The 14005-nt window shown below is 45.3% G+C and overlaps 1 protein-coding gene across 2 annotated transcripts in view; it reads left to right on the forward strand.

Moving 5' to 3' along the window:
- The window catches only part of adamts18 (ADAM metallopeptidase with thrombospondin type 1 motif 18), a 175649-nt gene that overhangs the window by 85823 nt on the left and 75821 nt on the right, over positions 1-14005 (forward strand). The window contains exons 4-6 of one of the 2 annotated variants that reach the window (XM_033035863.1): positions 306-573; positions 2467-2666; positions 3922-4005. In XM_033035863.1, the coding sequence (XP_032891754.1) occupies positions 306-573; positions 2467-2666; positions 3922-4005 (552 nt within the window). Of the gene's footprint in view, positions 1-305; positions 578-2466; positions 2667-3921; positions 4006-14005 lie in introns of those variants that run through there. The other variant, XM_033035864.1, reaches the window with a different exon arrangement.

Below are 14005 nucleotides of genomic sequence, written 5' to 3' on the forward strand. Positions count from 1 at the left end.
CTTGCTCCATTGCCTCTCCATACGCTGTCAACACCACTGTTCTGGCTGAACATTGTACACTGCATCTATTTTCCTCTAAGTGTCTTGTACACCATTACTCCGCAGACTATATTTTGACTTCAAGTTGACACTGTAGGCCTGCTGGAACAAGGGCCTCCATAAAGTCACTCGGCACCCCCCCCCCCCCTCCTGCTACCATACGTCCCTCAACATGTTCTGGATCTGAGACATCACCTGGCAACCTCCTGTGTGTTGTTGCAAATATTAAAGGGGAGAGAAAAAATCCCATCCCATTTGTCTTCCAGTCAGGATTCATACGGAGCCAAGAAAATGAATACCTTATAACTCCATTACCTCATCACCTGGCACCGAGACACAACGCCACCTCAGCCTCCGGGCACCGACCTCATGCCCTCTACAAACGCTCGGTGGAGCAGAGACTACAACATCACCTGGTGGGTAGAGATCCTGGCGGCCAGAGTCACAATCTCCATCCTCCCCGCCACCAACAGCACAAGTCCCAGCGGCTCGAGAGAGACCAAAAGCAGCACTTCTGTGGGCGGCGAAAGAAATGTATGTAAGGAACTTTTCTTTTAAATTACTCTCTCTTTAGTCCATTGCATATGTATGTGTATTTTTAACCTATTTGAAGATAGCTCTTGGGCTCTGGTAGATGATAAAGTCATAGTCATACAGCCTAGAAACAGGCCCTTCAGACCAACATGCTCACGCCGACCAACATGCCCCATCTATACTAGTCGCACCTGCCTTCGCTTGCCCATATCGCTCTAAACCTATTCTAACCATCTACCTATCATTTCAGATTTCCAGCATCTGCATTTTAGTTTTAGTTTTTATTCTTTGCATTTTTCATAGATCTGGACTAATATCTTCTCCAGATTAGGGAAGGAATCAGATGGGATTTGGCAACAAAGAAAATTGCAGATGCTGGAAATCTGAAATAAAACCAGAAAATACTGACAACACTCAGCCGGTTGGGCAGGATCTGAAGGTTGAAAAACACAGTCCCTTCCTCACTTGGACCCTTTGGATTTGGCAATAATTAGTGGTTACCTTGCATTTTAATTCCAGGTTTATTCATTTAAAGTTAAAATACCCAGTTCACCTTGCGGGATTTCAACTCGTGTCCGATCTCAAACAGTACACTAAATAACAGGTCCAGTAATATAATCATTGTGTATCTTCATCTACTTTAGCATCAAACTCTGGGTCAATGACTATGGTTTCTATTCTGAACATTATTGATTAGATCGCGTCCAATTTACTTATCAGAATAATGTTGACTGTTACTTGTGTAATTTAATGCCATAGGATTTTAAACTGAATGCATTGTCCCGTTAAACTTTGGTCTTTTTTATTGCCATTAACCTTTACAGCATGAAAAGCTATACCAGCTCTGTTCGGCCTAATCAGATGCTGCCCAACCCGCATAGTTCTTTCCAACTCTTAAGTTTTGCTCAAGATTTCAGCACCTGCAGTTTCTTGTGTCTCCTTTTACAGTTCGACTGAGAAATCCCCGCAGGGTATGCCTACTTTGAAGAAGTGCTCTTCGAGATCCAGCGAGGAAACAGGCCTTTCGGCTCATTGAATCTGCGCTGACCAGCGATCACCCCACTGCACTAGCACTATCCTACACACGAGGAGACGATTTACAACTTTACCAAAGCCAATTAACCTGCACTCTCTCTCTCTCTCGCTCTAAAAAATGATTCACAAATAAAAATGAAAAAATGCAAGTAGTAAGGATGAAACCTGTCAAGTCTTCTCTCCTTGTTTTCAGATCCAGGGCCTTGCCCCAGGATATGGATTGGCAGCTGGGTGGGACGGCACAGAGAGGAGAATGGGTTGGCTAGTTTGGGCTATTTGTCACTGGAGTCTTCACACGCTTTAACAAACCATTCATCTAGCTGGTAAATTCATGCCTTGATCTATTGCTGCACCTGGGGCTCGAGATGCTTTGCCTTGCCAAGAAACCTATTCACATAAGTATTTCCTCAGGCTTTTATCTCTCATGGTAGTGAGGTGAAGGTAACTCAAGGAAACCTGTCACTCGGAGAAAGTATTTAGTGCTGTTGAAACAGTACTAGAATTTAGCCCATTCAGCAGATGTGATCATCGTTTTTTTCCCTTCAGGTTGTGCACTTTCTTTCACCTTTCTCCTTCTTGCTCAAGGATATTCCCGCAGGGTTGAGTTAACGTGTGTAAGAAGGAACTGCAGATGCTGGTTTAAGCCAAAGTTTCGGGTCGAGACCCTGAACATCACCCATTCCTTCTCTCCAGAGATACTGCCTGTCCCGCTGAGTTACTCCAGCATTTTGTGTCTATCTTCTGGTTGAGTTAACATGTCCGTGGAGTCCCAGATACATGGAGGCTGCAAGGAATGGAGTCGGACTTCTCTCTGGAACTGAAGGCTCTGTGCTTTCTCTCCCTATTCCCATTCTGTAGACATGCCTCATCCTCCAGTCGAGGGTATACACATTCTATCTGATGAGTACAGCCCCAGGGGCAGGTTAAAACGCACCGCCCTGAATTCCCGGAAAAACCAAGGTCTGACCGTGGAGACCCTGGTGGTGGCGGACAAAAAAATGCTGGAGAAACACGGGCAAGAGAACATCACCACTTACATCCTGACTGTCATGAACATGGTAAGTGACCGAGCGAAAGAGAAACACTAAATGTAATTTCAATTTGCAGAGAAAGTGGCGAGAGGAATGGATTAGACATAGAAAATATCTTCGATGGGGTGAAACCAGGCAAACGATATTAATGGCAACTTGGTGTGCATGGATGAGTTGAACCAAAGGGACTGTTTCTGTACTCTGATATCTATGACTCTAATTTAGGATCTAGTCCATTGTTGATACAGGTTGCTGTTTGCGGAAATCATCTGAAACTGAAAGGGGGGGGCAAATGGTTGGACAAAGACCAGAGATGAAAAGACAAAATGTGCTGAGTAAGGATAAAAGAGGTGTGAATTACAAAGCCAGAGGAAGGAATATCGGTGGAAAGGGACAGGGGTGTGGGGGGGGGGAGTAGGGATAGGGGAAGAATTGGATATGAATTATGTTTCTTTATATTATATGTTGCTAATAGCATTGATGTACACCATTCCCAGCATGTCGGACAGTATTATTAGTCAGGGTCATAAGGTCATGTGATAGGAGTAGAATTAGGCCATTCGGCCCATCGAGTCTACTCCAACATTCAATCGTGGATGATCTATCTCTCCCTCCTAACCCCATTCTCCTGCCTTCTCCCCATAACTTCTGACACCTGTACAAATCAAACATCTATCCATCTCTCCCTTGAAAATATTCACTGGGCCTCCACAGTCTTCTGTGGCAAAGAAATCCACAGATTCACCACCCTCTGACTAAATAAATTTCTCCTCATCTCCTTCCTAAAAGAACATTCTTTAATTCTGAGGCTATGAATTTTAGTCCTAGACTTTCCCACTCATGGAAACATCCTCTCCACTTTAACCAAGCCTTTCACTATTATCTATGCTCAATGTGATCGCCCCCCCCCCCCCCACCCCCCCTACATTGGGTGATACAGCTCCCTCAGTCCATCTCTTCCCTACTGACCAAGATGCCCCATCTATGCTAGTCCCATTTGCCTGCATTTGTCCCATATCCCTCTAACATTTCCTCCACATGTATCTGTCCTAGTGTTATTTAATTTGGACTGATATGGGAGAGAAAAAAATGAGTGCAATATACGGTCCAGTAAAGTCCAATTAGAGATAGTTTGAAGGTCTCCAATAAGGTGGATGAGAGGCCAGGACCACTCTCTAGTTGGAGAGAGGATGGTTGAGTTGCCTGATAACAGCTGGGAAGAAACCGTCTTGGTCCCTGCCTCTGATTCCATTTTAATTCCCAAATTATGTTTTCCCAACAGGTGTCGAGTCTTTTCAAAGATGGAACGATCGGAAGTGACATCAAGATCATGGTTGTGAGCCTGTTGCTCATGGAACACGATCCAGTAAGTTGTTTCCATGTTCCCACTGTCCGATGTAAGGGTGATTCTTCAGTAAGTATCTACTTTGGTGTCCCGCTACTTTGATGCTGTATATAAGGCAAATCCGTAATTCTATCACATTTTTTTCTTTTTCTACATTGTTAATAAACATAATTCTATTAAATAAAGATTAAACCTTAAATAAATAGTGTTATTTTTAACATTTTTTCCCATTGTTCGATGCCCACCCCCCTGAAAACCGATGGTTACTTGTGAAATTTCAAGTCGCCATATTTATTTAATGGGGGGTCTATCTGAAATGAAAATACTTTTAAATGGTAGGTATTAATAATTAAAATATTTATCCCCCTTAAAAAAATTCCTCTATTCTTGATAAAATTATAAATCTTACCGTTTATTTCAAAAATTCCTCCTCCCGATGATTGGGGTTAGGAGGGAGAGATAGATCATCCACGATTGAATGTTGGAGTAGACTTGATGGGCCGAATGGCCTAATTCTACTTCTATCACTTATGACCTTATGACCTTGACTAATAATACTGTCGGACATGCTGAGAATGGTGTACATCAATGCTATTACCGTCACGCACCTTCGTTGAGCCGTCTCACATGGCTATAAATTGAATAGACACAAACTTCCGACCTTAAAAGACCGTAGAATTCAAAAGTCCCCTACCTTGTGAATTTCTCCTGATTCGCGCGACGCGAAGCGTGTGAAAACTCCGCTTTTTGCTGCATAGCGGGTACGTACCTTCATTCAGCGCCATTCCCGAATGGTGCGGAACTCTAAGAATTTTTTTTTAAATCATTCTTTTTTGATTTGTTCTGGAGAACAAATCGTGCCATGTGCCATTCGGGAAACAATATGGCCAGTATGGCCTTCCGGCGAGGCCATCCTGGGCTAAAGGCTTGGACCACCATTCCCATCATGGCCGCTTCCGCAACTTAACCCCCGATCTCCATCCAGCTCCAGCTGCAGCCGGACACAAAGCCGTCGCATCTTCCCGTGACCCGATGTCCCGGCTGCGACGGCTTTGTGTCCGGCTGGAGCTGGAGATGGAGCTAGAGCTGCTGGAGCTGGAGATCTGGGGTAAGTAACCCTAGTCCCAGCCCCAACCCTCGCCCCAACCCTAACCCTAGCCCCAACCCTAACCCTAGCCACAACCCTAGCCCTAACCCTCCAGCCCTAACCCTAGCCCCAGCCCCAAACCTAATCCCAGCTCCAAACCCAGCCCCAGCCCTAGCCCGGACCCTAGCCTAAAGATAGTTTTCGTCATCTCCATCACGTGACTCCCCCAAACTTGGTCACCTCCACCATGCAGCGTCATATCCATCACATGAGTATTTTATGCTCATAATGTGTAAAATAATACAACAATGACCATAATTATCAATTGTAGTTGATAAATGAACAGTATGCTTTTGCCTATTCATCTGAAGTTAATATTGTTTTAGAGGAAGTTGGTGAAAAGTCACTATTCTTGCTGAAAATCACCACTTTTTTTCGGCAGTAAACTGTTATGAAGGTTTAAAATCAATGAGAGACTAAAAAAGTTTTTTTTTTGGCAGTTTATTTGAGGAAGATACTCTATAATTTGAAGGACTGCAAAAAAAATCTGATTTTATATTCTTAAATCAGTTATATTTTGCATCATAACTATGTCAGATATGACTAAATGCGATAGGAAGAGGAAGAGAAGAGGAAAAAAAATTAAGTTCTCTAAAAGATTGCGTCAAACATATTTTTCCCACAGTAGAGATGTTCATCTATGTGAAACAACATTCAAAGTTGTAAAAATGTAAGTTTTATTTTCGGGTTTCCAGGAACTTAAAAGTAGACACTTACTGAAGAATCACCCGTATATGTGAAAGGACTTTGCTAAACTGGGCACTAACGATGTTTGAGGTGATCACCAACCATGGAGGAGGGCCACAGTCTGAGCATAGGATGATGGAAAATGAAACGTTCCAAACTGGCCAAGTTAAACAAGAAACGGTGAAAGTTTGACATAACTGGAATATAAAGACAGGGTTGTAATGCTGATGCATTATAAGGCACTGGTCAGACTGCATTTGGAGTATTGTGAGCAATTTGGGGCCCCATATTTGAGGAGGGATGTGCTGGCCTTGGAGAGGGTCCAGAGGAGGTTTACAAGAATGATTCGAGGAATGATTGGGCTGAAGTATGATGAGCGTTTGACGGCAATGTGCCTGTACTCGCTTGGAGTTTAAAAGGATGATGGGGGGACCTCATTGAAACTTACCGAAAGGCCTGGATGGAGTTGATGTTGAGAGAGTGTTTCTGCTAGTGGGAGAGTCTGGGGCTAGAGGTCATAGCCTCAGAATAAAAGGATGTACCTTTAGAAAAAAATGAGGAGGAATTTTTTTAATCAGAGGGTGCGGAATCTGCAGAATTCATTGTCACAGAAGGCTGTGGAGGTCATCAATGGATATTTTAATGCGAAGATTGACAGAGTCGTGATTAGTACAGGGTGTCAGCTGTTATGGGGATAAGGCTGGAGAATAGTAAGATTAAACGAGAACTTACCAGTTCGAAGTTTGATCGTTATTTTATGAGGAGTAAAGTTGAGTGATTATGTGAAGAACCCGCCAGGACGCATGCGTGTCATTCTTCAAAGCAGCGGTGTGAAATCACAGATAACAGTAATGGCTGAACATAGTAAGATTAGAGAAGAGGATACCAGTTGAACTTTATGATCAAGGGTGGGAGCGGAGGGCACGTAATCCCTCAACGTTACTCCTCATAAAATAACGATCAAACTTCGAACTGGTAAGTTCTCGTTTAATCTTACTATTTTACTTCGGAGTCACGTGAGTGACTACGTGAAGAGTTCAAAGCTCTGTGATTTCATGCCGTGGAAACGAGTCCATGCATCACATCTGCCTTAATTGACTAAGGGAGAAATTGTGTTAACATGTTTAAACATGAATCCGACATTGAAAATCCATGATAAATTTATTAACAACAAATATATAGCCCCTATTTCATGGGGTGAAATCATATTACAGAACTTAAAATTGATTCTGCAAAAGTTCCAGGTTTAACCACTGGTTTATGGTAGAATTGTTGGAACGTTTTTTCCCTTGACCATCCTGCTGTCTCCAGGAATTGGTCCATCGGTACGTCCAGCTCCATAGCTGCCGATGTAGCTGCAGCCCTGGTGGAATAAGATTTGAATATGTTAGTATCCATCCCAACAGCCGTAAACCTGTTTCAGCCATCTCATTGCCTCTGTGCTGTTTAGAGTTCTCTATGTATATGAACAAATGTCTCATAATGCATAGGCAATCATCTATCGGGTATGCACTGAACTCTATATGAGGCCTGACGATCCCGGTCTGTTCTGTTATTACTATCCAGCCTTGTTTTATGTAAAGACTGAATTCTATGTGCTGAGACCAATGCCATAAGCATGACCATGTCATGTTCAAGTCTATGCAGGGACAGAGCTGTAGCTGGTGACCAATTCCTCAGTAATGTTAGGACTATACTCATATACCATATAAGGGAATACTTAGTCCTTGGGGATAATATTAAAATTCCCCTCATGAGTTTAGTCACTAGGGGGTGAAACCCGACAGAATGACGCTCTGATCCTTGCCCCAGAATACTGAAAAGGCACTTCTGGCGCAGTTTGTGGCACTAAACTCAAGTTCAAATTCAAGTGAGTTTATTGTCATGTGTCCCTGTATAGGACAATGAAATTCTTGCTTTGCTTAAGCACACAGAAAATAGTAGGCATTTACTACAAAACAGATAAATGTGTCCATATACCATGATATAAATATATACACACATGAATAAATAAACTGGCAGTGCAAATAACAGAAAGTGGTTGCTAATAATCAGAGTTTTGTCCGAGCCAGGTTTAATAGCCTGATGGCTGAGGGGAAGTAGCTATTCCTGAACCTGGTTGTTGCAGTCTTCAGGCTCCTGTACCTTCTACCTGAAGGTAGCAGGGAGATGAGTGTGTGGCCAGGATGGTGTTGGTCTTTTATGATACTGCCAGCCTTTTTGAGGCAGCGACTGCGATAAATCCCCTCGATGGAAGGAAGGTCAGAGCCGATGATGGACTGGGCAGTGTTTACTACTTTTTGTAGTCTTTTCCTCTCCAGGGCGCTCAAATTTCCGAACCAAGCCACGATGCAACCGGTCAGCATGCTCTCGACTGTGCACCTGTAGAAGTTAGAGAGAGTCTTCCTTGACAATCCGACTCTCCGTAATCTTCTCAGGAAGTAGAGGCGCTGATGAGCTTTTTTGATAATTGCGTTAGTGTTCTCGGACCAGGAAAGATCTTCAGAGATGTGCACCCCCAGGAATTTGAAGTTCTTGACCCTTTCAACCATCGACCCGTTGATATAAATGGGGCTGTGGGTCCCCCTCCTACTCCTTCCAAAGTCCACAATCAGTTCCTTGGTTTTGCTGGTGTTCAGGGCCAGGTTATTGCGCTGGCACCATATGGACAGTTGCTCGATCTCTCTTCTGTACTCTGACTCATCCCCATCAGTGATACGCCCCACAATAGTGGTGTCGTCAGCGAACTTGATGATGGAGTTCGCACTGTGGTTCGCTACGCAGTCATGGGTATAGAGTGAGTACAGCAGGGGGCTGAGCACGCAGCCCTGAGGTGCTCCCGTGCTGATTGTTATTGAGGCTGACACATTTCCACCAATACGAACAGACTGTGGTCTGTGGACGAGGAAGTCGAGGATCCAGTTGCAGAGGGATGCGCAGAGACCCAGTTCTGCGAGTTTGGTAACCAGTTTGGAGGGGATGATTGTGTTAAATGCCGAGCTGTAATCAATGAATAACAGCCTGACATATGAGTTTTTGTTGTCCAAGTGGTCCAGTGCGGTGTGGAGGGCCAGCGAGATCGCATCCACCGTTGATCTGTTGTGGCGGTATGCGAACTGCAGTGGGTCCAGGTTTTTGTCGATGTAGGAGTTGATTTGCTCCATGATCAACCTCTCAAAGCACTTCATCACCACCGGCGTTAGTGCCACTGGTCGATAGTCATTGAGGCAGGTCACCTTACTCTTCTTGGGCACCGGCATAATTGATGCCCTTTTAAAGCAGGTGGGGACCTCAGACCTCAGAAGTGAGAGGTTGAAAATGTCCGTAAAAACTCCCGCCAGTTGGTCCGCACAGGTTTTTAGAACACGACCGGGTATACCATCAGGTCCAGGTGCTTTTCGGGGGTTCACCCCTCTGAAGGATTTCCTGACATCGGCCTCTGTGACTGAGTCTGAAATGCCATCACAGCGAATGGGGGATCGGGAAGGCACATCAGTATTCTCCCTGTCAAAGCGTGCGTAAAACGCATTGAGCTCGTCAGGGAGTGATGCTACACCGGCATTCGAGCTGCCTCCTGGTTTTGCCTTGTAGGAGGTGATTGCATTCAGACCCTGCCACAGCTGCCGAACATCTGTCTCGTCCTCCAGTTTGGAGCAGAAGTCCCTTTTGGCCTTATTGATGGCCTTACCAAGGTCGTATCTGGTCTTCATGTAGGCCACTGTATCGTTGGATGTGAATGCCCTGTGTCTGGACTTCAGGAGAGTGCGGATCTCAAAGTTCATCCAAGGTTTCTGATTGGGAAACACTCGGAAGGTTTTTGTAGGGATGCAGTCCTCCACACATTTCTTTATGAAGTCTGTAACGACTGTGGCATATTCGTTCAAGTCCGTTGCCGAGTCCTTGAACATTGCCCAGTCTACAGACTCCAAACAGTCCTGGAGTTGTTCTTCTGCCCCCCCCCCCCCCCCCCCCCCCCGACCAGCTCTGTGCTGTCCTCACTTCTGGGGGTGCGCTCTTTAATTGCTGCTTGTAGGCAGGAAGAAGCAGCACCGCGGTATGGTCGGACTTACCGAAGTGAGGGCGAGGGATGGAACGATAGGCATTCTTGATGGTGACTGAGCTCCTCATCATAGTGGAGGCTAGCCAGGAATTTCAGAACAGAAGTTATGTTCGTCGTACAGTAGTGATGTTGTTCCTAGAACAATATCTCCCATTTCCTGATATAGACCCGATATTGTTTCTTCGTGGACTGTCTGTGAGCCGCTGTAATATGTTAATTGTTCGGTTCGTTAGTCCCAGGTCCGGAAATGGTTATTTAAGATTCTGCTAACCAACACATTTGTCCTATTATGGTAGGGATGATTTTCCCGCCCGTTAAGGGTTGAACCAACAATCTGGTTATTTCGGAACGGAGAGCCGTGTTTAGTTGTATTTTGCGTAATACCCAACTGATGAGGCAGAAAGGAGGGAATGCATAGAAAGAACAATATCCCCCCAATGCAGCGAGAAGGCATCCATCGCTGATGCCCCAGTCTGATTCCCAAGAAACACAGATAGGCAACTGGTGATTAAGCCGAGATGAAAATAGATCAATCTCTGGTGTTTCATATCATGCTACAATATCAGCAAACACTTTGCGGTCCAACATCCATTCGATGTTTGTCATTGAATTTGCGTGACCTGGTGTCTGCCACTGAATTTGAGGTTACCTGGTAGGTAACTAGCTGATATTCAAATGTTTTCCTGAATACACCATTGCCAAATTGTGTTAGCCGGATTATCACATGATACCGATTTGATTCCACCCATGTAGTTAGTATATGTCACCATGGTGGTGTTATCAATCTGTAGTCTAACATGCAGGTGATGCATTTCTGAACAGTATGATTTTAGTCCATAGAACGCACCCAACATTTCCAAGTAGTTTATGACATGTATCTGAAGCAATGATGCTTCTTGTGCATCCCATCTATATCCACAACTAGAGATGGGGTTAGTAACACGCCAACCATGAACACTGGCATCAGTTTGTAGCATCACTGAATGGTTGCTGACAATGATAGGGCTTGAACAATGCCCAATATTTTCCCCACCATTGTAATTCCGTGATTGCTTAGATTGGTAGCCTCATTGGTCTATACACTGACCAGTATTGATTTTAAGTGCTTATACCTTTGCCCTTGTAATTATTGGTAATACAAAAGTCAAACAGTGTGGCTGGAAAGGCCACAGTATTGCCAATTACCCTTGCTACCAGTCCAATAGGTGGTTTACTGATGTCAATGAGGTTGTTGCATGCCTCAGTTAAGTCTGTACCTTCCTTTGATAAGTTACTCACATGTGGACTAAGTCAAAGGTGAACCCCAAGTAGTCCTTAGTGGTGGAAGGTGTTAGCTTAGAATTAATAACGTCTATAATCCTTCTGCATAGGCACCGAATAGTAAGCATCTTTTAATGGATGCAATCCATAAAGTAGCCTATGGAATCAATTGTTTGGCAGTAACAAAGGTTTCCATTTCGAATGAATTTACTGCACAAATGTATTCAGTTTTGTCAGACCTGAATGATAGGCAACCACATCTTTTTGTTTTTCGTAAAGACATTGACACGAATTCCAAAGAGTTGTGTTGGGATTTTCCCATGATTCCCTAGCATCTAGCCTCTCTAGTTCAGCATGCGCGTCCAGTTTTTCTTAGTATATCCCTGAATACTAGGTAGAAAATAAGTGTTCGTAGTTATTGCACTCCATGCCTCCCAAAAAAAAAAATATAATCTACACACCAATTTGTGTTATTTACACTTCCTGTTTTTTGGAAGAGACCAGACCCCCCTACTTCCATGGTGACCAGTGGAAAGTTTGATTCTTCCTGTGCAGTCGCCGTAGAGGTTGTGGCGTCAGAGTTTGAATTTGGGATTTGGGGTTGCACGTCTTCCACGAAGGCCGGTCTGGGCCATGGCCTAAAAAGACCTCTGTCCTGTAGCCCGGCCTTTGAGCTTTCACCAGCTTCTGTGTGTCTTGCCTGCTGGTGGGTGCATGGAGGTGCTGTTGCGTGTGTAGGAGATCCTGCCTGTTGCTGCCTTTATGAGCCCCAGGGTATTGGCCTCCTTATCGAGCTCTTTTACCTGTTTTGACAGGTTGCCCCCAAGTAGTAATATTGGTGGTTTAATCCCTCCAGGTCTGCACAGCTCTGCAAACTTAGGGTTTAAAGCTGGGCGGATGGCGTTCTCCTGAGACTATTAATCTCGTACTCCGTATTGCAGAATAATGCCACAGCGTCTTGCTGTTGTTAGCTAAACATCCTGGCTTCTGACTCCCGTTCCAATATGTTTTCAGATGTAACTGTTCACCGTGGGAAATTTTGAGGGATACCCATTTACCGGTGCCAAATATTTGGCAGTAGTGTCTATTGCAGCCATGTTCCTGTAGTTGTTTTAGATGTACAAACTTGGACTCCTTTTCCAGGAAGTTTCCTTGTTCTTGCACCCCCTGCACACTGATTGTCTTTTCAGTCTTTTCAGCAAAACCCCTCTTCAGAGCCAGCCCAGAATTGGCTCCCAGTACTCCCCTCTGTCGAGGGAGATGCACTGTGCAGCCCTGATAAGGTGCTGCCATGGGTGTATTATATACCCATTGTGACTAGACTCCATCTCCCAGTCTGTCACAGTGGAGCATCTGCTCCATAAGCCGCTCCATTTGGCCCCAGTAACGCTGGTCCCCGCGGCATTCCTTTACAGTCCGATTTGTCAGCCAATACTCTCCCCCCGCCTGCCGTTTTGACTTGTCAGAGTCAACGGCTCTGTTTTGTGTAGTCTTCCCGCCCGGCCGTGGTGTTGATCTGGCCGGTGCAGGTGCCAAGTCGGGCACAGCTGATCCCACTCACGGTGATGCTGGTGCCTTTAGCTGCTGCTGGCTGCCCGCAACTCCACGGTTCTTCCCAGCCAGTGCAGCCCTTGTGGACTCTTGTCCATAGTTTCCCCCTGTAAGAAACAGACACGGGAAACAAAACACGACCGCAGTAATTCCCTTACCTGTCGGTCTTGGTTTTTAAAACTTGCCGCTGCAGGGGAATGCTCCCCCCGCTTGCCGTTTCGACTTGTCAGAGTCAACAGCTCTGTTCTGTGTAGCCTTCCCGCCCGGCCGTGGTGTTGATCTGGCCGGCGCGGGTGCTAAGTCGGGCACAGCTGATCCCACTCACGGTGATGCTGGTGCCTTCAGCTGCTGCTGGCTGCCCGCAACTCCGCGGTCCTCCCCAGCCAGCTTTAGACGCAGCCCTTGTGGACTCTATTTTTGTCCAGTTTCCCCCCTGTAAAAAACAGCGCGGGAAACAAAAAACGACCGCAGAGTAATTCACTCACCTGCGGTTTCGGTTTCAAATTTACCGCTGCGGGGGAACGCTCCACCCAGCCTGTCGTTTCGCAATGCGTGAAGCGATATGACACGCATGCGTCCTGGCGGGTTCTTCACGTAGTCACTCACGTGACTCCGAAGTAAAATAGGATTGAGAAGGGAAGATAGATCAGCCACGATTGTATGGCAGTAGACTTGACGGGCCGAATGACCTAATTCTGCTCCTATAACTTATGGACTTAGAACACTACAGCACAGGAACCGGCCCTTTGGTTCACTCTATCTAAGCTGAACAAAATGCCAAAACCTGCTCTTATCTGCCTACATATATTCCTCCTTTGCCTGTATATCCACATGCCTATCCAAAAGTCTTGTAAATGGCACTATCGTATCTGCCTCTACCACCAAACCTGGTAGCACTTTCCACGCACTCACCACCCTCTTTGTGAAAAAGTTTGCCCTGCACATCTCCTTTAAACTATGCCCCTTCACGTTAAAGCCGTGGGTTCATATTTTGGTATTGGTTAATTATACCATGGTGAATAGGTGAAAGTTGGAGGATAGAAAGAACATCGTGGATGGTGAAACATGCATGAAGGGACATATAGCCCCATCTTGCTGCAGTTTCTTCAATTGAGTGAAGTCTCATCAGCAAAAACACACACAAACAGTCCTGGAGTAACTCAGTGGGTCAGGCAGCATGACTGGAGGACATGGACAGGCGATGATTTCGGTCTGAAGAAGGGTCCTGACCAGAAACTTTGCCTATCAGTTGGGCGGCACAGAAGTGCAGCGGTAAAGTGGTTGCCTTACAGCGCCAGCGACCCGGGTTCGATCCT

Source organism: Amblyraja radiata, chromosome 17 (assembly GCF_010909765.2).
Source record: "Amblyraja radiata isolate CabotCenter1 chromosome 17, sAmbRad1.1.pri, whole genome shotgun sequence".
NCBI classification, from domain to species: Eukaryota; Metazoa; Chordata; class Chondrichthyes; order Rajiformes; family Rajidae; genus Amblyraja; species Amblyraja radiata.